Genomic DNA, 25,345 nt, shown 5'->3' with positions numbered 1-25,345 from the left:
TATTATGGTCGCAAAATAAATAAGCAGAATTTCTTTGATTTGGTCAACATTTATATCTGCTGTACGCCTTTGAGCCACATGAGGGAGCCTAACTGTTTGTACCAATAACATTGAATCTAATATTAAAGACTAGAATAAGATTCTGCTTATTCTGCTTGAATGACACTATTTGTCCTCAATCATTAGGTATTAAACATGTTTATATGTTTTCAATAACACAAGTTGTAATATGTAAAACGAAACGTACACATTTGTTCTTTTCTGTTTATACATTGTTATGATTTTTTTGTGAACAGATGTGTGTGTGTTTTAGTGCACTAACACACGTTTCTGTAGTTAAAAACGCATCGGTTTTTCCATTCACTCTTTTTAAGATGAAATGAGGCTGAAAACATTTTTAAAAAGTTATTAATCTTTCACTTTTTATTTTCTCCATTGTTGTATCAAATGTATTGCTAGTAAAATGAAACAGTCCCATTGGAATGTTAGCAAAGAAAAGATACAAAATGGATTGAAATCTATCCATTTATGTACCAGAATATGTTTCCTTGTTCTAGTTCAAATACAAAACATTACTGTTTCCTTTAGTATTTGATCTCCGGTTTGTCAGAAAAAGCTGAATTTGCAGGACAAACAAACCAATTGGCCGCCAAAACTTTCCTCAGCAGCCCTTGGAGATATTTCCTTGTGTTATATGGGCTGGATCAGATGTTATAAAGACACCAAAGAAGTACATGCTTTAGCACAACATACAATATGAAATGCACATGGAAGAAAACACAACATGGGTTTACAAAAAAAAAATGACACTGTTCAATAGAATACTGGTAGTAAAAAGTATATTGAAACGAAAATAAATCAAATAGATGGGCAGAGTTGAGAGTAAGAGGCTCTGCATCTGAAGCCTTTAGGAGTCCGTTGGTCACGCTGATGACGTAGAGAGGCCGGTTGGCTCTGTGATGGATGTGACCGCAGTTTGCAGTGATAGGTGGAACAATTCCTTGTGGCTCTCTCTTCAAAAAAGTTACGTGATATAAACTTGAATACTTCTTTAATCTCACCATGTGAATGTGGTTGAGCTACACTCACTTTCATGCTAATGTCACATTCAGACTTAACATTCACTTGCATATTGATAACGTTCATCAACCACACATTGGTGTAAACACAAGGTTCCCACACTTTGTCCAGAGGTCATTTACCTGGAACGTTTTAGGACATTTCCATTGATGATGTGGATGTCACTACTGTGTTGCTTTCTGTGGTACATTATAGTCATTAAATATAACTTATCAATGACTCTTATCTGTTTATCACACCACACCAAGTCCAATTTACTAGTAATATAAAATACATGAGCAATGCAGTTCTGCGATCAAAGGATAAACTCATGTAAGGTAAAAAAAATATTGTTTGCCAGTATTTAGTCAGTATTTTTGTTGTTGTTGTTTTGGCCTCGAATTTCCATTTGTTAGTATCTCAATTCTCATTCATTGCAGGCAAAGAACAGATTTAACATTATTCACGTTATATAATGTCCTCCAACCTGCATGTGCTGCCATGCGTGGTGTCTCGAGGGTGTGATCACAGCGTTTCCACTCCATTACCAACATGCTCTTGTCCATAAACTACTGTTCAAATAAATATGATCCTAAAAATAACGCTTTCAGACTGCAATGCTATCCATCTTGGGGAGTTCTGATTGAAAGCCTTGTAGTTTAAACTCAGCCAACGCGTGGAAACCCTGACACACCAATCAAGGGAAGCGTAGATTCGTGTATGGATATACATACAGCCCAGGCACAGTACAGATGAAAGTAAACAATAGCACACTCATGCAAAGTTTAAAGCAGCCCATGCACTCTCACAGTCTCAGTCAGACAAACAAAATAGGAGCCCGTTGTGTTTTCTCTGTGAGTTTGTGAATGGATTTTATTGCGGTGTGATTCATTCCCTCTTCGTCTGCCGTAGCTATGCAATGAACTAAGGAACCATTTCACTGATGTGCTTATGCTGGCTTTACTAGCTTTACTAGTGGGTTGGCCGCAGCTTTAGACTGCATGACATGCAGAGACTTTGCTTTGTGTTGACAGCACACATGTGGGACCACAGGCATCATGGAAACCAGTGCTGACTAATGCTTAAATACAACCCTCTTCCCGCCCTGAACTGCCCATCTCCTGTCTCTCTTCTCCAGCCTGACTCCCATAGGCCTTCGTCATCATCATTCGTCACTGCCATCAGGCTAGTTCTTTCCTGATTAATTGGGAGAGGAGATTGGGAGAGATTAAGAGGGAGGAAAGGGCACCATTGATGGACGATATTGTTCTAGTCCCTGATGTCCACCATGAAGTGGACTCACTGTAGTTGGGCACGAGATGATTCCGAATGGAGGCGACTCTGCAAAGGTATGTGTGTGTGTATGGATGGGGTCAGGGGGGGGGGGGGTGTTTTTGGGGGGTCATTCCTGGGCTACAATTACTTGTAGACTATTTCACATCTCGGTGTCGGCTGTCTTGGTGGTGGAGTGGCCGTTAGTGGGAGGAGGAGGCTCGGTCTTGTCCGCCTCCGGGGCCTCTCCATTCACGCTGGGTTTCTCCGGGGTTTCCAGGGGGGGGTTCAGAGGGGCCAGAGATACGAGAGTGTTCCCCTGGTTGTCCTGCTCTACTGGATAGGACTCCTCTGCCTGCAAATACTGAACAAATGAACAACAAATGCATCACCACATGGGAGTCGGAATACTTATTGCTTGAGTGCATAGGAAGTGAACGAGCTGTGAGGCGAGGCCCTTCTTTTTTTTCTTTTAAAAAAAAAATCGGTCAACTAAAGGGAACAGCGGCTTCTCTGGATCAAATGTTGTTAAGGGTCAGATCTGATAATCAGACACAGTTCTGTGAGGCGCACATGTACACAGATGCCTCTACTAACCCTCACGCCCTCCCACTATTCCTTATAAACACACACAAACACACACGATCCGACGTGCTCTCCAGCATGTGATATTGCAGGAGGTAAACAGCTCTGCCTGGCTAGAAACAGTGAGCTCTGCAGATGAACGAGGCAGCAGAGAACAGGGCGTAACACACACTCTTTCTGTGTGTATTCCCTGTGATATCTGGCCAGCAACATATCCTAATTAAAACTTTGGCAGCAATGGATTCCAAAAAGAAGGAAAGAGTGCTGTTTTGATTTTAGATCAACCTTGACTGAGGAAATCTATCCATGAAGTAACTGGCTCTGTAATGAGGGGTATGATAAGAAAAACCTGCAAAACACTCGGTGAAATATTACATCCAGCAGGTCATTATTTAAGCTACCTCAGATCAGTGGTAAAAATGTAAGAATGTAAATATATATCAGGTTAACAAATTCAATTAATTGCAAACATGATCAAACAAACATTCCGCATGGTCCGCTGTGGAAAAGGCAAAATCTCGCTAATTGATGGGCTCTGGGCTGAATTATTTCTCACTGATAGGCAGCATGAACACCAGAGTAAACCAGAGTAAAACAAGTCGGCAGTGGCAACAAACAGTGTGGTGTAGGATCTTGTAGATCCTTTCCTCAGAAGTAGAAAATGTGCTCACCAGGCTCTCTCCCTTGGTGTCAGTCCTGCGTTGGCATTTGAGGTATCCCAGAGTGATTGCAAGGGCAGCGAGCAGACCACTGACGAGGATTCCCACAAAGACAGAGGAACCTGATGAAGGTGGGCTGTCGGTCTTATGCTGCAAACAAGTTGAAGACATAATGTTGTGGTCAAAAGCAGCTTGTGTGGGACATTGAAACCACATCACGGGTCTGTTGGTGGATGCTGCTCTCCCACGTCTTTCAACACACAAACTCTCAAAGCTAAGATGTTAAAAGTGTTCTTGGTCTTTGCAACTAAAGGTTGATCATTTTCTCTCTGTATACAACTTTTTTTTTTTATGCAAACTGCTGGAATTTCCTCTTTTCCAACACTCCAACACACATCACATTGAACTGTGGAGAGAGGGAGCCAGGTCAGAGAAGCATACAATGTCAGGAGCAGACGGCCCACTGCGCACATACTGTTGTAACCGCACAAGTCATTCCTTAAAAAGGCATATCTGTTAAAATGTTAAACAGCACAAAAATGTGAGGTCTTTGTTGCATGCTTTTTTATAGGCCTATACTATTTCACAACCAAAATAAATTCTAAATCTAAACATGGTACATGAATGTACTCACCGACGCTCCTGGGGCTCCACTAGAAATGGGGATTGAGGTGGCTTTGACCTCGCTGCCAGGAGGCGCAGTGCTAGCCGAAGGAGTACCCGAATCACCAGATAGTCCACCGACTGATGTAGAAACACCTGCATTTTCGTGAGCAGTCGTCCCTAAATAATCCAAGGACAGTGCTGTTATATACAGACCAATACAGGATGTGTCAAAGACACGTGTTTCATCAGCAACCAAGCATGACCAAATCCCAACCCTGAGATGAATCAAAAATACCAATGATATAATCAACCTACCATTAGTGACTGTAGGTGTTTCAGTTGTTATTGATGCTTCAGGATCTTCACACATCACCGCAGCTAAATGAGCAGGAGACACACAGAGAGACAGCAACTCAGACACTTTCCCCCCCATGAATCAATGCTCTTTGACGCATGGCCGCGTGAACCAAGCCTGGTGCCACTCTCAAAGACGCCAATCTGATTTGGCATGTGATCTTAGAGGCTCTCACTAATGAGTCATCACTTGTGAATCAACTTTCAGTGCCTCTAGCATTTCCAAATAAACGTCTCGAGTCGGAAGGTCATGACCTCTTAATCACATATCCTTCTTCTTGGAAACATGGCGTTTCTATAATAATCTGCATGGTGCTAAAACCTCACATAAGACGATTATAGAAAGTAGGAATGATTTTTCTACAGTTCATGAAAGGTTTTTTAGGGTAATTAATAGATTTCTCCAAAAAAAAAGAATTATCTGGTTAGTACTCTCATTTGGACTATATGTTAACAGCCATCAATATTGTGTTAAGCAATCCTTGAGTATCAATAATCTATATTTGTTAGACCCGATCAGGGATCACAGGCTTTGTAATATATACGGTTTCCTCCTGCAGCGCCTTTTCATCTTATTCAGACAAATAATATTCATGCAATGTTTTTAAAAGCATTCACTGTTTTTATACCCTTTAGGTATAAATGTTCAATAACACTCCACCATTGTGGCCAGAAACGCATCAGACAGCTGTGTGAGAAATCTCAGTGTGTTTTCAGATCCGTCCCCGCAGCATCAACACGAAGCCTTACGACCTCCAGTCTCAACACAAACACAAGGAGACGCACAAATCACTCCTGCTTTATAAACAAAACCTTTGTGTGTCCTTGCAGAGTGTTTCTAATGGGCTCGGAAAGCACAAGGCCAAAGCTGCAGACTCGGTTCTGATCTTCACTACTGGGCTACATCAAGAGTGAGTGTCCTCCTTCCTCGAAGCTTTCAGACGGGGTGTTCCAGTCTTTGACGTGGTGCGTGGTGTGCAGCCATGCCAGATGCAAAGAACGGAATCATAGGTTAAAGAGAGAATGATGCTGAGTGGCAGTTCAAATGCAGCATTTCTTTTGCATGTGGTTGGGAAAAACAACTGTGATTATAAGGCAGCATAAAGGCAGATATATCCCTAAAGAATGTAATACGTCAAGTGCCTTACGGCCCCATGCATGCTGACATATTTAGCACACAAAGCCCCAGGCTACTTTTTGGCTCAGTCAATGAAAATGCATGATTCAAGACTACGATTGTTATTGTTGACGTGCTGCTGGAATATGTTGAAGCTAAGGAGTCACTGGTGTGTAAGCTGACCCCATGTACTTCGTACTTTAAGGGAACATAAGCATCGCCTGAACTGAATCATATTCTAGACATCAGGTGGTAAAGCAAGCCTAATCCCTTAAAAAAAAAAGTAAGCATGTTATTTGTTCCGTGTGCCTACATCACGCATAAATGGCACTAGTGAAAACAAATAAAGTCCTCCCAAAGAGACTTGGACTAAACCGATGATTTTTTTGTTCACATTCCTTTTGTAGATTACCAATTTCACCCACCTGTATTTAAACATTTTCACACAGAGCTTAAATTTAAGGATATAGTCAAATCTAAAAATAAATAGATGAACACCTTCACATGCATTATATTGTTTGGCCGATCCGCTGCCACAGAACAAGTCGTGTGCTGAGTCGTAAAATATTGGAAATGAGTTAGCATTTTTGAACTTTTGCGATCCTTCTGTCTCAAAGTCGTAATTCTTTTTCCACAAGCTTAAGCTCTTTTACATTTTGTTCTGTACACAGACTTTATTCTCTGTAATAATCCAAAATCCAATTCAAAATGACATTGGAATTTGGACGATGCAACAGTTGCTGTCACAGGATGACATCAGGTGAAGTACACTTTCCATTAGACACAGTCACCTCTCATTGGTTAAACACGCTGGTCTCTGATGTATTCCAGCCGTCCTTTTTTGTAGATCTAATGCAAGGGCTTCCCTAAAATGAGTTTTTTTTTGGTAGAACTTGGTACCTGGTGCGACCTCCATTTTAAGTAACAATACAGGATCCATTTTGAATAAGTGCATAAGTCCCATTCCTAGCGAGGTCATAAAAACTACTTGTGCCCTTCTGCTATGTTACAAATACACATTGTTCTAAGGCTCGCTGCTCCTTATTGTTTACATCCTTCTAAACATGGTAATTTACACACAGACACTCTGTAATAACAAGTTTGTGTTACAGTAAACTCATGCAGTTGTCCCTTTCTGAAGCCCATGTGCTGTGCTCTGAAGTGTCTGACATCACGCGTAAGAAGGGGACAAGTTTCAGCCCTAAATCTCACCTTTGACCTCCACCCAGAAAACAGAGGCAAAACCTTGGCTGTGACTATGTGCCACACCCTCTTCTCCATTACTCCCCCATGGCCGCTGTATGTCACACAAAACCGCCCCCAAATCTCCCCTCTTTTCTTTCCATTCTCTAGGAGGAGAAATGTAACTACAGCTTTGCTTGGGAGTTCTTTCAGTCTCACAGAGACCCAAGGGACTTCTGGGGCTAAGACACGCAAGAGGACTCCTCCCTTCTTTCCAAGACTCTGGCCATTTAACATGATGGAGAAGAAGAAAGAGCAAATCCTCACCTTTCAGCTGTGAGCCTGGGCCCTTTGTCAAACTACTGGCATCATAGTTCTATTCTTAAGGTAATAATGTGGTCTCGTAGCACAACCCTTCTTTTGTGAAATCAAATAGAACAGTATACCACTAACTGTAACCATGGAAACCAAGTCCTCTTTAACAACCATTTTCTACAGAGATCAGAATATGCAGGAATACATGGTCTGTGCCCCCTGAACGTGAGAAGTTTTTTTTCTTTTTTTCTGCACAGACGAGTGGCAAAAGTGGACTTTTCCGCCCTGACACCAGGACAAAATACAAGATACAAAATACAAGAAAAGGGAAAAGGTGTGGAATGTTATGAATGCATTCGGTGACCTCGTCCGACCGCAGAGGTGAACACGCTTCGAAAACAGGACGTCACTCCTGGAGTAGGATTAAAGACACACACTAGCCAAATTCTAACTGACATTTGTCTTTCCTTCACGTGCCATTATTCAATGTTTGTAAAACCAAAAGCTGAGGAAACCCTGGGAGGGACAAAAGCAAGGAAAGAAAAGGGAAACGTTAAGATTTATAGCAGCTATTGACCATTGTTTTGATTCAACCTCTAATTTACTCATTGAAGTCGTTTCAGCAGATCAGTAAAACTTTAAACCTGTTTCCAGCCTGTTTGTTTTTTGTTAGCGGATGAAAAGCTGTAAGCAGCAGCTGCTCTGTACACTGTGTCAGAACCAGCACTGGGCTGCAAACAGCAGATGCCCATGGACCGATTCCAGCCGCCGTCTTTACATGAGGCCGCGTGTGGGAGGGTTTCAAAAAGAAATGCAAAACCTACGGCCCCGAACAATCTGGCTTCGATATGGTTGAGGCTAAGGAGCCAAAGTGTGAGAGCATAATCGAGGAAAAAAAGCACAAATGCGATCGCCCCCCAGATATATAGCTAAAGTCTGCAGTTTTGTTTTAAGAAGGAAAAAACGAGCACACTGTTTATACACATAGACCAAATGAACAAGGTCAAAAGTCTTAAGCAAAAAGGTACGGCCTTGTGTTTTTAATCAAGTATAAAGTATGGCTTCAACGGCGTAAATTTGACCAAACATTAATTATGAGGAGCAATTATTCTGGCAGTCAAGGCTAATTAAATGTTTTTATTCTCAGAGGTTAGCAGTATACCCCTCCATAAATACAGCCCTGATTGGCTCGACGACATACAATACAGGGCAATAAGGAGAACCAGCTCGCCCGGGGCAAGTAAAATGGGGCTAGTAAATCTAGAAACTCATTTGTCCAAGAAAAAAATACTTTAAAACCTATTTTTGGGGGGCGATTTGATAATGTAAGTGGTGAAGGTTGGAGCCATCTTGTTTCCTTCTTATCTTGAGTTGCACATGGAAAGTAATAGGAATTGTAATTTTGTATGCAGTCCCATAGAGCAGCAAATAGGAAAAAGTTCACAAACTGAACTGACTAAACATGACTTTTTTGTGATTTTATAACGGTGAAAAAAGGTTTTCTGGGCCAATGAAAAATAAAAAAAGAGTAACCTTAAACCATAGCTTTATATCGACATCAGCGTAAACCTTGGATCAGTCGGGGACGATAGCTGTAGAGTTTCTGAAGTTTTACCAAAGAAAAAGATAAATCATGCTAGGACTTGTTCATTATGCACAGGAGAAACAGGAGACCCCCCCGCCCTCCATGCTGGTAGAAACCAACAGCTGTAAAATTCCAGCAGGGTGCCAGGGGAGCGTGGAACAATAATTTCCCCCAAACAGCAGTAATTGGAATAGAAAGATTTGCCAACACACCGTCTGCTTTTCATTCAAATTGTTTCAGTGCGTAAATATTGTTGCTAGATGATCTACTTCTCCGAGTCAACTCCTTGTTCCGGATGATCGTTTGCACCAGCGACAGTGGCTTTGTTTCCCATCATGAATATGTTTTTCTTTGAACAAGAGTTAGCCCTAAATGAAGATAATTCACGGAGGGAAAATAGGCTCTAGAAGGTCCTCCCGTCCTCTTGTTATGGTGATTGTCTGATGAAGGCTAACAGACGAGGTGACGCGGCGGACACTGGTGACAGGCCGGGCTTGGTAGAACGTTTGAACGGTTTCAGCTGCAGCCTGACCTGCCTCTCCCACATGTAGAAACCACTGAAGCGGATTGGCCCTTTGACAGAACACAGGGCTGCAGTTTGAAATACTCTGCAGGCTCACGTGGCTCCCAAGCCCTCACTCTGGGGCCCAAGTGGACACACACCCTGGGCTGACATCAGACCGCTCGCTGGCCAAGGCTCGTAGAAAAATACACACACCCGCCGGCGGATGACGTGAACGCGACTTTAGCATCGCAAGCTTGGGACAGAAAGTATGCCGGCCATGAGAAGAGGAGTGACGACACTCTGCCCGTGTTTACGTTGGCCGGGGCCGAAGCGGCTGTCTGAGAAACAAAGTCTTGTGCATTCATCTGCTGGCAGATATGGCCGCCGACTTTGAATGTAAAGAATGTGCCGTCTTTCTCAATGTTTTAATCACGATATTATTTTTCTTATTGTGTCAGTTTATTTCATGGCATTTTCTAATAAACGTTTCTCTTTACAGGCTACTTAAGTGTGTGTGTGTGTGTGTGTGTGTGTTGCACACGGCGTACACGGTGGCTTAAACACAGACAAACTCAGATGCAATGACTGTCAGTGGCTTAACGTCACTGACAGTCATTGTAAATGACAACCTGAAATGAGCAAGACATTACGTTTTTCCCCTTCTCCACAGCAGATGTAAAGCGTGGGTTTCCCCCCCCCCAAATCCTGTGGGAGAGACAGCTTCAAACGTACTCCAAGAGGCCATGGATGACATCATCTAACATTGCAGTCCATGCCCATTTCAGCGCTACATATTTGCACGCCTGCATAACTGCTGAATGACAGCCATGGGAAGTGGGAGCATAAACTAAATCTGTTTGCCGGAGATTCCGGATGATTGGAATGCTCATACATAGGGTTGGGTATCGTTTGAATTTGAGCGATTCCGATTCCGATTTCGATTCCTGGTTTCGATTCCGGTTCCCAGCGATTCTCGATTCCGATTCTTTTAAGAGACAGGGTCAAAAAAGTTTAAGTTTAAGATATTTTAAATGAGCTAGCTAACCAAGGGTCTTTCTGAAGGAAATAGTCTGACCTTCTCCAATGTTAATTCTATGAACTTTTTATTAACTTTACTATGAATTTCTAACAGGGCTGTTTTCAACTACAATATAAATATCAAACTATGAACTTGAATATTGTATAAACATTATAAATTATGAATATATTTTAACAGGGGTACACTTTCCTCCAGAGAGCTTTATTTTTGAAACCTCACAAAAACACATTTACTCGTGAGTGTATGATACTGCAGGTACTTAAACGTTACCTTGCTCCCACTGATGGACGAACCCTTGGAATCAGAGGAAGAGGCAGCGCGTCAAACACGGGGCACACGGAGGGGGGGGCGCGCGCAACTCTCCCAACCCCAAATCAGGGACACTTTCGCTGACGGGGGGGCTGCTGGCGGTCGACGCGGGGAGGGCTAGTACAATCTTTTTTTTTCTTTGCAGCGCCAGCCTCACTGCTCATTTTAACAGAGAGGACCGCTCCGCTCACGCCACCCGGCACCCGCGCGCGCACTGGTCTGATGCGTCACAAATTCACAACAACCGGGAGTTTTTTGCCGAGTTTTCGGTTTGTTTCGAGAAGTGTAACCACACTTTGAAACGCCGACGCACGCTATAAATGTTCGATCGCGCTGTTACGCCAACACGCCGGTGGACGCTTCTTCGTTGGTGTTCAGCGGTTTCTATTTCCGGTCGGCGCCGGCGGACTGAGAATCGAAACTAGGAATCGAATTTTAAACTTTTGAACGATACCGGGTAAATCGCAAAGCTAGTTCCGATTCCAATCGATTCTCGATTCTCGATACCCAACCCTACTCATACATGACCGATATGTTTGCTCTGATTGCAAAGTCAAACACACTCGCTCATCAAGGGCATCGGAGGCTCTCGTCCTGTCTTCCTGGCATTCTTTCCTCCATCCAGTCTTTGGCTGAATCTCCGTTTTGATCCTTTACATCTAAACAAGAAGTTTGCCAGATGCAAATGCTGTTAACTGAGCTTTTGTTAAGCTACAGTCTGTTAATATTGTGGTGCCACCATTGTCTTTGACTGGGCCCGATGCTTGAAAAAACGGAGTCCATAAACATGTCGTACAATGAGCAGAAAGCTCAAGGACTTGGTGAAATGTTGAGTTTGCCGGTTTCCATGGTTTCCAAATGCGTGACAAAGAGAGAGAAGATGACAGTCGGACTCTCCTCTGCTTTGCAGAAATACAAGAAAGCATTGTTAAATCAGTTCCCCCCCTTCTGGGGCTAATGACTAATGAATCGTTGCCACCAAATCGGAAGTGGAATGGATTGAAGCCTCCCAATCAAACACATTTCCTCATTTGAAAACAAAACACAACAACGCACGGAGCTGTGCAGTGGAGCGCCTCTGCGTGCGTCAAAATACAGTGACTTGACAAAGAGTCTTCTGTGTGCACACCAAGACATCCACATGAAGCGAGAAACATTAACACAATGTACGTCTTTCAATGAATGATGCCCGTATACACAGCTGCGCTGGGAGGGAAGAGTCAACGAGGAGACAAATGGTCTCTCGTGACTTGGCAAAAAGCATGCAGACGATCAACAGAGCGACCAAACCGGCAGGTTGGAGATCACAGTAACAGTTCGGGCCTTGGACCTTTGCATGTATCAAAGAGAGAGGTGTGTTTCTTTGCCTCTGAAACCTCCCACCGCATTGCCAGTTGGACACAAGTGTCAACAACACTGTAGCAACGGTGGAATCAAGGACGGGTCTGCAGGCCACAGCCAACACGTCTACGTTGGTCTCAAAGTAGAAATCAGAAGCTTTCTGCTAAAACCACCAAGCAGAGGCAAGACGTTTTGGGCCAATTTAAGATAGCGACGTATTGCGACTTTAATTTCTCGGCAGGGTGTGCCCAGAATAATTAGATCTCCCATGTCAATCTAATTACCATCTGTTGAGCTGCTGATGCAGGACGTTTGTAGCGTTCACTTTTATTGTGCAAACTACAGGCACGTTCCGCCATCTCATGATATTTCCCCCCGTTAAAGTAAACCATTAACTATTTCCATCCTTCTGGAACACTCCTCTACACAAGGTCACCCCAAAACGCTCCATGCCCCTGTGCCCCCAGAGGAGTCCTAATGGATCCGTAGAAGTCGTTACTTACATCGGGCTGAACTAGAACTAGTCCTGCATTACGAACAGCAGGGCAGCAACACCGTCCAAGTCATACATCACCCTGCAATTAGGCCCTCAGCCTGGTTTGGAGTGGACTGCCCACTGCGATACAGCGTTAAAGCGCACAGACAGACACACGCAAAAGTGAACCCAAGCGAGGGGAGTATTTTCTGCTCTCCTCTGAATGACTTGTTACATTTAGCACGCTGCAGCTCACACGCAGTCACAGTCAGGCATATGCAAAAATGAGAACAGACTACATATATTTCCTCTTTTATGCTGTATTGTGTGCTCGGTTCACATCCCTTCACACACATTCACACAGCGGTGCCCAGATGCACTTCAGGTTGTGAAGCATAATCTTTCTCAATTGCAACTTTCCCCTCTTGAGCAGAGCCTTTGTGCCTGCAGCCACCCCGCTGCCAACCCTGCCTCTTTGCATGTGCCTGCAACCTCATGGCAGAACACTTCAAAGCAAACCCGCCCCCCCCCCCCCCCCCCCCCCCCAACCAGCGTGTAAAAAAGCCCCCGACGCACACAGACGGCATGACGTGAAAGAGAAGAGAGGCACAAAGGAACTGCAGAAAAGTTTAAATGAGTAAATAACACAAGACTGTGTCCATAGAGCACATTCTAAGAAGAGCGGGAATGTTGGAGCTGTAACCAACAGCAACAAGAGTACTCACTGCTGAGCATTAGAGCGCAGAGCAGCAGAACCGCAGCCATCCTTCTGCAGGGGCCACTCATTCTCCACATGGACGCAGCCATCCTGTCGGGTCAGACTCAGTGTGGCCGGAGGGGCTGTGTGAGAGTAAAAAAGGGATATTAAGTGAACCTGTGAGGACTCGGTGAGCGGGACAATCAGGCGGAATAAAGCCCGGCTTGTGTTCTGTTGCTCTTTATACGGCTCCACTCCTTTGGCCTCCCTCTCTCTCTCTCTCTCTCTCTCTCTCTCTCGGCTCTTTCCACACCCATTTTTCTATCCGCCTTCATCCCCCGATGCAACCGTCCCTACGTCCTCCCTTGTCCCTGAATGTGTGTGTGTGTGTGTGTGCGTGCGTGCACATGTACAGCCAGCACCAGAACCAGATGTTAGTGGGTGACATCCTGTTGAGCTTGATCTGAACTGCAGTGTTGTTTCCTCGTGAGAAATAATAGCGGTGCAACTGATTTTTTCTTTTCAATTTGTGGGGGTTGCGGTTGGAAACCTTCAGGTGAGGCATGAAACAGATAAGTTAACAAATACAGACTGTTTACACTCGTTGGTCTATGAAAAGAACGTGAACGCCCGTTTTTAAAATCAACAACGAGCTTCGGCTCGACTTGGAAAAGATTTGTGGGGAAAAATAGCCAAAAGCTGACCGTCAACATTTGAAGATGCGCCCGGTAGACAAGAAGCGCTCCTCCTGACGCCTGCATGACGTAAGAGCAGATGGCGTCACACCCAACGCCTGGCCCCTGGTGTTTGTGGGTCCCTGGACAAATGACTGACAGCTTGCAGTGAGTCATCCGTGGGGACACGAATGCAAACTTACACTTTCGGTGTTTCACACACGGCACCGGCGTCATTAGTTCCGCCGTATCAGCAGAAAAAAAGGGACCCGCTGTCGCACCAATGTGCGGCGTGTAGTAGGGGCGTGACGCCGGCTGTGCGCCGTTCATGTTCACCAGGAGAAAGGCTGATCCAGTGAAGTCAGTCAGGCCACATCTGGAAGCACTGCACCGGGTTTTTGAGGACCGCCTAGAGACGCGCTTGTCAAACAATGCACCTCATGATGTCACGGTTTGGGTCCTCTTCCTGTTTTATTTTGTAGTTTTCATGTCTCTTGTGTTCCTGGGTAACTTCACTTCCTGCCTTGTCCCGTGATTGCCTGAGTGTTTCCACCTGTGTCCAATCACCTGCACCTCCCTTGTGTATTTAAGCCCTGTGTGCCAGTTGTCCTTTGTCGCGTCATTGTCTACATGTCAGTGTTCATGCAAGTCAAGTCTAGTCTGTTTCACGTTTCCTGTTTCCTGTCCCTCGCCGTTGGAGCACGTTATTGGTTTGTCTTTTGAATAAAGAGCACCTTGATCGAGCACCCCTGCATCTGAGTCCTGCCTGCTTCCGCCCGCACCAGCACCGATCATTGTGACACATGAAGCCAAAATCCGGCGGGTCACCCTGTAGGTTTCAAACCAGATGCGTGTGTCGCGTTTGTTAAGGGGGGCCTTGAAATGACATTCACAGTCAATAAGATGGTAGAGAATCCCAAATTGTGGAATGTGTAAAGGATGCTTCATACTCACGGTGTGTTTGCACTGTACCAATCAATTTAGATTTCTATTCATTTCTTTATTTTATTTGTTTGTGTTTATCACTAATGGCATATGACAGAATACACGCATCTACTTTGTGAAGAATTGGATCAAGTCCAGCAGACCAACTGGATGGTTGGTTGTTCGGGGCGACCAAACGCCGCCACACTGCCCCGGAGAACCTGCTGTGACTGTACGTCTACCTTTTTACACCTCATGCTTGGTTTTGAACGTAATAATGTCGTAAAGGGGCGACTCCACTGGCAATGACCTGCATTGGGCAAGAAAAAGAAATCGACAAAGTAGCTTAAGTAAGTAAAATTTTTATTTGAGCAAAATGCCAAAGGAAAACGCCTCGTTGGAAGAACTTCAACATTTCTGACAACTTGTTCTGTGAGAGGAACTGTAGAAGTTCCCAAACTATAATATAGGACCTCTGGCAGACAAGGTTTAAACAGCTGTGTGTAAAAAATACTTCACACTACAATATGAAGAAGGTTCTCTATCCTCTATAATGCTCAGTAATACAAACATGTGGATGTATTTGCATGTTCTCAAATGTTTCCATCACACAGCTGTATGGCATTTGCTCCTGTAGGATTATCTTTGCACAGTACGGTTAAAAAAATGCATTCTTTTGTGAGGCATGTGACGGTTTCCTCTGAAGGATCCTGATAAGCTATGATGGGCATAGCTTTCCTCCATTTTGCTCCATTTAGTCACTCTCCCTGTCTGAGGTTGCAATTATTTTGGTTCATTTGCACAAAGAGTCTCTGTAAAGTGTGTGTGTGTGTGTGTGTGTGTGTGTGTCTCTGACTTGAGGGCCATTACCAGGACATCATGAGGATCAGCACATGGTAGGTTTTGATACTTTGTGAGTCTGCTGGATTCCAGTTGGCTGCAACCATCACCAGAGCAGGACTGACATGTGACAGGAGTCACAGTACAGGCTTAAATACTTAAATACTAAGCCAATAGTCAGTCCTGCTCCTGGCCTTATGTACCATCATTTGTCTCTCTGCTCATAGAGTTTGGTTGCTTTTCTTTCTCCAGTATGTTTTTTTTCTACTGTGGCATGTAAAACATTGTTAAAACTAGTATTTGTTTTTGCCGTCAACACCGGTTAAATCTGAAAATTGAATTTTGTTTGTTTGTTTCTCTTTGTAATGTTATAGTCATTCTGCCTTGGGAAACATTTGTGTTCATGTTGTTGAATTTACATGAACAGTTGCCAATTGTGAAGCTGATGCCATAAAGAGTTTAGTTCTATACGTCATGACATCATGATGTTAAAATAAGCTCAATTTGAGGTCATTTGGGACACAACAGTTTAAATGAATTCATTTTAAAAACAAACATTTCTGTAAATGGAGAGGCTTTTCCTGTTTTCCTTTTCATCAGTGCTGTTGGAGAGTGGATTTGGAAGCTTGGCGCTTCGCTGGAACGGAATATCAGTGATGATTTGACCGATGGAGTGGTGGAAACAAAGCAACATCCTCCGTCCATGTAATGACACTGCACGTGTCCCTAAACATCCTGCTGACCTGCCCAAGTCCCTCTTCTGTTTCCTGCCATTCTCCTTGTGTGATGTTTGCTAAGAGCCAATAATCCAGCCTTCCCTGTGCAGGCAGACCCAGCAATGACCCCCAAACCCGTGAAAGACAAACATGGAAACGTATTTATACTCACCCCCAACCCTGCAGCTTGTGCTATCTTGATGGCCCGCCTCGCGGGTGTGTCACATGGGACCCTGTGAATACGAGACGGACCTGGCCAGCTGTTTTCTGCCCCTTGATGGAGGGGCGCCATCAGAACTGAGTTTCTCACAAAGAGAGCTGGGTTGAAAGGGTTAACAAAGCAAAGTGGGACACAGCTGGACCTCTGCAGACTACTACTCTGCAGTTGGTCAATGTAAAGCCGTCTGCCTCTGATGTGGGGGTAGCACGAATGCCCAAACAATGTGCTTTGTTCTGAATATATTGAATCGTACTGGGTTACCTGGAAGCATTTGGAAAACAGAAAAACAGAAAGCTTGTGAGTGTCATGATGTCCCCTGTAACATTCTCTTGACAGCACTTCCTATTGAGGAAGAGACTGCCACGAGCAAACAGTTTAACAGGTAATATAACAGAGGCCTCCCCAAACCCTTTTGTGATGATCATGTTTTGGGAAACCCAAAGAAGACACACACACACACACACACACACACACACACACACACACACACACACACAATACTGTTGAATCTGCAGGAACAACAAACTGCAAACTGGATACACAGTCTCAAGGAACTTTTGTGTGGAGCACAGAGAACTTTCCCTTATCTTACTACCTTTTTAAAGATATGCACGAGCTTGCCGCTGTATTGATGGAGTCGTCTACGTTGTCGCATTCCCCAAAACGCAGAGCCCACTGCCAAAGATCCTCCCTTCCCTTCTCCCCCCACCTTCCACTCTCCCACTGCCGTGATCCCATACAGATGTTCTTTAGCGCTCCCCCTCCGGAAGGAGCCTACAAGCTATTGTTCATAAACATCAATTTCATGGTTCAGACCGACCCAGACCGACCCAGACCGACCCAGCCCAACACGCGTAGCATCTACGCGCGGTCAGTTTCTCACGCATGATTAGAAGCACAGAGAGGAAAGTTAGTCAAAATAACAACAACTGCAAGACCTTTAGGAAATCCCTGCTCAGGGGAGAGGATTCCTATAACAAAACGCTCTTTCTGTCCCACTTTCTACCCCCCCCCCCCCCCCGATCACCTCTCTCTCCTCTGCTCCTTGTCCCCCAGCTTCCTCCAGTTTGTCTTGAAAGTGGCATTCTCCACAGGCCTTTAACTAGCCCTAATTGGCTCTGATTGGGTCGACTCCGTAGACATCTTGAAGTAATTCAGGCTCAAGGTCGAGAGGGCTGTGAAGGTTGGGAGAGCTTTGGGTCTCAGAGGTCTCAATCTTAAGCCCGGATCCTAATTTCCTTTGGAGTGCATCTATTAAGCAACTATGCATGTTAATGCAGAAGAGAGCTCTCGCCGTGATCAAGAGCAAAGCATTAAGTATTTCAAAAGGCATTTCCAAACTCACATTTCACTGCTGCACATACTTATGTATAATTCCAGTTTTTGCAATTATATTGAGCAATCATCTATTGGTCCTTAATGTCCGAGTTGTATAACTGATCTGCTAGTTTCATTTGCTACAAAATACCAAGAAGGGAGACAAGCAAGAACGAGAAAGTAAACTGATTTTCACCAGACGTTTCATTAGCTCCATTCACGTCTCAAACGCAGTCCCTTGTTTTGATCGCAACTTTCCTCACTTCCCAGACTGCTCTGTCATCCATCACAACGAGGAGGGGCCACAGAAAATCAATCGCTGCTGCTGCTTGCGCGACGCCAGACAAGCGCAGCCCTCCGTAGCGTTTGCCTTCCAGTAAGAAACTAATAAAGTGCGTGTGTTCTGGCCCGATAACATCGGATTAATTCATTAGAGTGCTGCCTGCCCAGATGGCTCTCATTACATGTATCTGCTCAATTCATCTCTGGAGTACTTTCACATAAGTCAAACTGTCGCCAGTAAGAGGGCTACATCAGTAAAAACCCATTTGTATTGACTGATATTATGGTCTCCAGGGGCCTTATTAAAAAAACAAAAAAACAATGTAAAGTTCAAATAAAGCTTTGCTGAAACAGATGCTAAACATTTTTATTCTAAATTAGTTTTACCACAGCATGTGTGACTCTAGTTGTTTACTTGTATAAGTCCTACTCATCTTTTAAATGCAGGTGTTGATATGCAATTACTACTTTGGTGTCACATCACAGTGATTTCACGCCACGAACCGTTAGATGGCGCTGCAGGATCAGGCTTTAAAATCCCTCACACGTCGGCACAAAGGAAAGATCCACTTCTGGACGACTCAACTCTGCCCTCTAGTGGCAACTAGAGCAAACTATTTATGTTGCATCTCTCCAAGTCCTGCCATACAAACATATGCAGTGGGCATGCCATGAAACTGTCCTAAATTGAGGTGATGATAAGAGTCCGAGGAAAATGTGAACTCAAAGCTGAACTAAACGAATGAGTGAGTGAAAACGGCAAATAAAAGAACTCAAGTCTCAGGCAACATGAACCCCGCAATCTGATCAGTTATCCTCAACACTGTGTGATGCAGACCATTTCTTTCAATAGCAAACCATAAACTGTCCGCAGTGTTTTTCGTGGATATGGTGATGAGTGTGTTTGTGTGTGTGTGTGTGTGTGTGTGTGTTTTGAAGCAGGTAGCTATACACCTTCTGAAGTGTTGCTTTGGGCTCGTCGGGAGACGCTCGGGTCCTCCACATCAAATATTCATTTCACAGAATCTCCTAAACCTTAAATAATTCTCAAAGAGGTGCGCCCGAAAACGAGCCTTTGCCATCCCGGGCACGTTTCTATCCGGACAATGGATTCAAGGGAGGACAAGGAGGGAGACAGAAGGAGGGAGGGGAGGAGGGGGGGAGGGGGTCGTAGAGTGAGGCAGACAGTGGATTTGATCTATTGTGTGAACAGATGGGTTACGATTAGGGGTTGTCATCTGAATATACAGTGTGCAAATGTACATCAAGGACATGTTAAAGGAGATTTAAAGCGTTGGAACATTTTAAACACGCTGCTTTACAGTGACAAAGATTATCGAGTAAATGTAAAATGTCCCGATTCATCACATTTTAACTTCCGTGAAGGGCTCAGGATAAACCAATCTGATGGATATTATCTGTTGTCTTTAGTGGACCGAGACTTAATTTCAAGGTTTCTGAAAACCTACTTTCATTCTAACCCGAGGACCCCTCCCTCCCCCCCTTTCAGTCTGTGTGATAACAAGCAGCACCTGATCTCATCTGATCTGACCCCACTCTCATCCAGGACTTTATTCCAAACCACAATTACACCATACCGGATGGATGATCTCGCACTCATTACCCCTCCATATCGGAGACCCTGACTGAACGAATCGGTCCCCTCTGGTGGGTGGGTGGCAGGTGGCGTGTGTCGACTTGGCCCCCCGCCCCAGTCCTCGGCCCTTGGCGCGCCGATAAGAGCTCGCCGTGGAAAATCACACAGCGGCGCTCTGGCCTTTCAGAAGCGAGCCGGAGAAAATGAGCCATGAAGGAAATCTGAGGTGATTATCTTTATTATCAGCCAGGGGAGTAGCTGTGGAAGGGGCGACCTGTGGGGGGGGGGGGGGGCGGAGAGATGCACAAGCTGTTCCAGCGGCACGCTGATTGGCCCATACAAGCTCCAGTGGTAATTAACATCTGCATATGCAAACGAGTGCTCCAGCTAGGGAAATTTGGCAGGAGTTTTTTCACCTGTACCCAGAACGCAGCAGGGTTGGGTTACGTGTGTACATGTGGGTACACTTAGTGCATGCACACACACACACACACACACACACACACACACACACACACACACATATACAATCAAGTGATGTATGTTCTGTGATGTTCACGACGCAACCCTGCTCCAGAGTGCACTTGTGTATTTTAATGTCCATTAACACAGCTGAAGAACTTTTTGCAGGAGCACAGTTGGTACGCGTGGACCGAGGGAGGGGGGGGGGGGGGGGGGGGGGGGGGGGGCGCACTGGGTCGAACGGACGCCACTCCCCTACCTCTTTGTTTCTGCTGCACCGCGCTGAAAGGGATGGGGCCACACCACGGGAGTCGTGTCAGTGGGCCTGCTGGGAGAGACTCGTTGCCATCGCAGGGAGCAGAGGCTGCAGGCTCTGATGTTCGGCCTCTCCTGCAGACTCCAACGGTCACAGCGCTCAAAAGAAGTGGGCGAACTTGTTGTCATCAAACGGGCAGAGGGAGACCGTCTATATGCACGAGGGAAGCAGTTCATTCATCGCCGTTTCCCTTCTCATTTGAACAGGCATTTGCGTGATTTAAAGGCAACGTAATGCACCTGTTTTCCTGGGCTGTGTGTGTGTGTGTGTGTGTGTGAGAAACACATGCTGCTCTACGCGTCTCTGACCTGTGAATTATGCAGAGCGCCCACTCGACGTGGCCGTGCTAATGAGAGCGGGGCCAGCGGGCGGCGGGATGAGGATGACAGGCCCGACAACGGGAAGCCAGACTATCAATAGAACTTGTGCCGAGAGTTTAGGACACCTGGGTTCACAACTTCCCTCCGACCAACTACCACAGCACACACATCTCTTGCTTGTGCTCTTCTCGGGCTCCGTGCTGCCTCTAATGTCTTCTCTGTAAAAGTGGTTTGCTTCTACCTGTCTATTAACTTTAGCTCATACATATAGTGTAGGATTGTTTTTTTTACATTTATCCCTGTTACCATCAACATCTTAGCACTTCAGATTCTGAAGTGTTTCAATATTTTCTTACACTACTGGGCCACTGGCAGAGTCCTCCTTGAAAGCTTTACATTACTGCCTGTGACTTGCATCTAAAGGATAAAACGCAATGAGAAGCACTGACAAAATGTCAGGGTTTGCATAAAATGTCAAATTAATATTCCTCAATATTGAGCAGAAACCACCCGCGGCACGTCTTGCAAAACTCACATTACCGTAATTATTTCAGAATTTGCCTTGTAATCCAGGATGAGAATCCTACCCAGAACCAATGGGATGTCAGATTTATGCAACTACTTGTAAAGGCATTACAGGGCGTTAAATCCCGCGTGGATTTGAATTGGTCTCAGCACTGCAGGATTAGAAGCAGTGGGGATTAGACCTTCCCCGGAGGAAATATAGGAGCAAGGGTGGCCAAGAGTCTTAAGATATAGAATAAATATTGCTTGATAACAGGCTGCAACAGGAAGCTGAGGGTCATTGTTTACCACTCCTCTGTAAACTATGACTAACTACATGGTTATTACTTAATGTCACGTATGAATGAATACTCCTCTCCCCTCCCACTCTAAATGACACCGTGTCCCCCTCCCCATTGTTGCTGCTTCTCCATAGGCTACACGTACCTGTACGATACAAAATGCATCCAGAAAGTTTACAACGGTTGGAGCTCGCAGCCCGGTGTTCATCCACATTCATCCTGCTGAGGAATCAATGACCTCGCAGCGCCATTAAACACATCCATTACCTGTGGTGGCACAAAGAAGCTCGGGCCAGTTTGTAATGACGGCCTGAATTAAGACAAACTGTGAGGCCGTGGGAGGAAGGGACTTGAGGCAAAACATATAATGTGTGAGTCCGTTTAATAAAAACTACAGGGAGTCAGTTATTGTGGTTTTTAGCTTTGTGGCTCCTCATCAGTCATCATTCCAGTTTTCAGCACCTGTTCATCCAGCGCCACGTGCCACTGTCAATAATCACACTTTTCCTACTGAATTTTGTAAACACTTACACTTCTTTACACTCTATTCTGCTGTTTCTTCTTGTCCATATTGGGGGGGGGGGGGTTGCTCAACAAAAAGACACAAATTCAGTTTTCGCCCCAACGCAATTTTTAACCAGCAAAGTTTAATTATATATAACAACAGTACAAAGTGAATCCTTGGCTTGCAAAATAGGTGTGCTTCATATTTACAATAGGTACACAATAATATATTATCATAACAAAATCAAAGCAAATAAAAAAAACAAGAGAACGACCTTTTTTTAAATACTTTAAGTTTCTTACAATTTTCACAACACTTTTATAAAACAAGAAGAACAGACAGCCATTATTATTATTATCATCATCGTCATCATCGCCAGTAATTACTATTTTACAGAACTCCAGTGTCTACAAAGGGTTTGTTTACAAAGTGTTTAAAATGGAAGGATACTTATTTTATACGTTGTAATATCTTGACTTTAGAGTAATGCGCCAAATCAGGATCTCAATTCCTTTGTGTGATGCCATGGAACCAAAAAAAATAAAATGACACGACGCGATCTCCTCAGCTACACATTAATCATCTCCAGTTAGCCGGCGGCCTGAGCTGAAAAGAGGCGGTTGCGTTTATGAAAATCTTTCCATTGGCAGTCAAAGGAGCAAACAAATGATCCTCTTTTCAGTTCAAACTGAACTTTGGACTTTTTTTTTTTTTAGAAGCGAGTGTACAGCACGGAGACGAGCAACAGCTGGTCACAAAACAAAAACAAATCTCTTTGACAAAAAAAAAGGTGCATTTAGCTGTGGTGCTTGATGTGTACAGATGGTCTTTTAGGTTTAAGAGTTTCCGTCGGACTAATAATGGTACAGAATACCAAGCACAACTACAGGATGAATTAAAATGCATGCAAAAATCTCACACAAAACCAAAGAAAACACCCTGATATGAATGAAAAGCAAAGCGACTTTCCAACAATTTGTGTGGCTCTGAATGCGTCACAATTCTGAATACAGGGAAGCTCCTGTAAGGGTTGGAAATACTATAATAAACATTTGTCATCCCTTTACAAAAAGGAAAAGGCATTTAGGTCCTGTTAAAATGATAAAAACATTACTCCGTACAAGCAACGTGAGGTATGAGGAGGATACAATTCTATACGCTGAAATTGGGAAGACACCTTAATCAAAAGAAGGAAGCTTTATTTTTTCGTGTATGCACTGTATATTTGCGCCATTGTGTACTTAGGAATGTCTATTGTGAGGTTTAGGGAGCAAGAAGGTGCTTTTTCAGATAAAGGAACAAATCACATTCATTCCTTCCCACCTTTGCCCCTACTGGCCGGACACAGTAATAACACGTCGATCATCACCTCATCCTACATTTCTCCTCGCATTTGAGCTTGATGTTTTTTCTTCTTCTTTCCATCTTCTGATCACACTGTGCACACAACTGGCTCAGATCAAAGAGCAGCTTCAAAGCCGGCGCAGGAAACCAGAGCTAAAGGGCCTCTCTCTCGTTCTACCTCTCCCTCTCTCCTCGTTTCTCGACACTTTCTCTTCAAACAGCTCGGGCGGGCCGAGCGCGGGGGGGGGGAGGCAACGTCTGCCCGAGCCAGACTGAAGCCTCTTCACCTTTTCCTTCTCCTTCATCCGTCTGAGACCGAGTGCCAGCGCCGGGTACCGCCGAAAGAACTATTGGGCTCCGAAGCGCTGCAAGGGCCGAGTGGAAGGCTGATGGACACGAGAGACCACTGAGCAGGTGGGAATCTAAGGCCACGGAGAAGACACGCATTTACAGCACGCTGTGCAAACCTTTAATACTACCTATTTTCAAGTACTTGATGTAAACAACAAGCAAAACGTTTGTCCCGGAAACAAAATGAAATTACGTATGCAGAGAATGAAATCTACAGTTTGTTGTCACCCAGCTAGAAGGTTAAAACGTTACATCGGCCTTTTAACTTGTGTGACCTTTTGGTTTAAGTCAGGACACCCACACAACATGACACATGGTACTTTTTTCAAGTCCGTGTTGACCGTGCTTTTGTTTCCTTCATTCCCACGTTCCCTTTCTTTTGCTTATTTTTTGTACCTTCCACAAAAAAAACTCCAAATTCCAGTTTACACGAGCTTCAGCTTTGACAGGTTCCCAACTCCAACGTGAGAGCTTTGAGAGTTTTGCTCCCTCTGTAAAGCATAGACCGATTTTTGACACAGGATCTTTTGGCACTTGTTCCAACCAAACCCACGGAGCTAGACTTCCTGTTGCCTGTGTGAGGACACGTGGCGTCATCAGCCAACACCTAAACTGGCCAACTAGAGCTGGCATGACTCATTGGCACTTGATCAAATCAAAGATGGCAATAGCATGCATGCAAAGTACACATAATATCTATCAAGTTCCCAAAGAGACACACTGTGGTTATATAAAAGAGAGTTGGGGGGGGGGGGGTCGTCTGTAAGCTCCGCGGCGTATGAGCAGCGACGGCCACAACGCAGACGGTACACACTCCCCACTTGGGGGAAAGTGATTTCAGGAAAGCAAAGTGGGGAAGCAGCTGGATGGGCCGGGGGGAGGGGCGGGTCGTGGGGGGGGGGGTTGGGGACGGGGCGGTCGAATGGAGCTGTTCACTTGACGAGCTACTGCAAATGTCTGCGGAGCTCAGTTCAACTGAGCCCCTTTCTGTTCGCCAAACTCAAAAAAACAGAGTTACAAACCAACCGAAAACATTTGTACATTCACATACACGGATTGGCCAGTATCAGCCGCTAAATACACAGAGATGACCTCGCTGCTGAAAAGAAGCCATCAGATGGATGCTGATTCAAGGTCCTCCCCTGAATGCACCCCAGACTTCACCCTCGGGTCCAGGTGCAAAAGCATGCCGGCTGGATTGTGACCACCACGGGCGGAGGTCCGCCGACTCTCCGATGACCAGCACAGGTCTCATGGTTTCCTGTACACCTTTGATTGGATTAAAATGCAGATGGTTTTGTCCGAGTCACGTGAAGCATCGGTCCAAGGAAGGAAGGAGAAGAAGACATTGGAACGCTGCACTTCGCCGACGCGTTGTTGCACTCTTAATGTCTTTCTACAACAACGCATATGGGATCCCGGGTGTATTTTTTTTAAACTGCAACTGATAATATTCAAATGTACAAGTACAAAAATAAAATCTGAGAAAATCTGAATGCAAACTCAGCTGTCCTACATGAGATCTGCTCCTCGCCGTTGTTTTTGTTTTTTTTTCCAAACTCAAATGTGAG

General features: G+C 44.8%; 1 protein-coding gene across 1 annotated transcript; it reads right to left on the bottom strand.

Moving 5' to 3' along the window:
- On the bottom strand, nt 1–13,337 carry cd34 (CD34 molecule). Its single transcript, XM_037480944.2, has 5 exons — nt 13,129–13,337; nt 4,497–4,559; nt 4,210–4,358; nt 3,588–3,725; nt 1–2,695 (listed from the first exon to the last, which is right to left on the bottom strand). Exons 1-5 carry the CDS (start codon nt 13,208–13,210, stop codon nt 2,495–2,497), a joined length of 633 nt encoding a protein of 210 aa, XP_037336841.2. The 5' UTR covers nt 13,211–13,337; the 3' UTR covers nt 1–2,494.
- Nucleotides 13,338–25,345: the final 12,008 nt, after the last annotated feature.

Source organism: Pungitius pungitius, chromosome 1 (genome assembly GCF_949316345.1).
Source record: "Pungitius pungitius chromosome 1, fPunPun2.1, whole genome shotgun sequence".
Taxonomy (NCBI): Eukaryota; Metazoa; Chordata; class Actinopteri; order Perciformes; family Gasterosteidae; genus Pungitius; species Pungitius pungitius.
This window is presented reverse-complemented; position numbering and strand designations above follow the sequence as displayed.

Coding starts and splice junctions, on each gene's coding strand:
- cd34 (XM_037480944.2), bottom strand. CDS start 13,210: ATGGCTGCGTCCATGTGGAGAATGAGTGGCCCCTGCAGAAGGATGGCT. Junction 4,359..4,496: donor AACACCTACAGTCACTAATG/GTAGGTTGATTA, acceptor TGGATTATTTAG/GGACGACTGCTCACGAAAAT. Junction 3,726..4,209: donor GTGGAGCCCCAGGAGCGTCG/GTGAGTACATTC, acceptor ACTTGTTTGCAG/CATAAGACCGACAGCCCACC.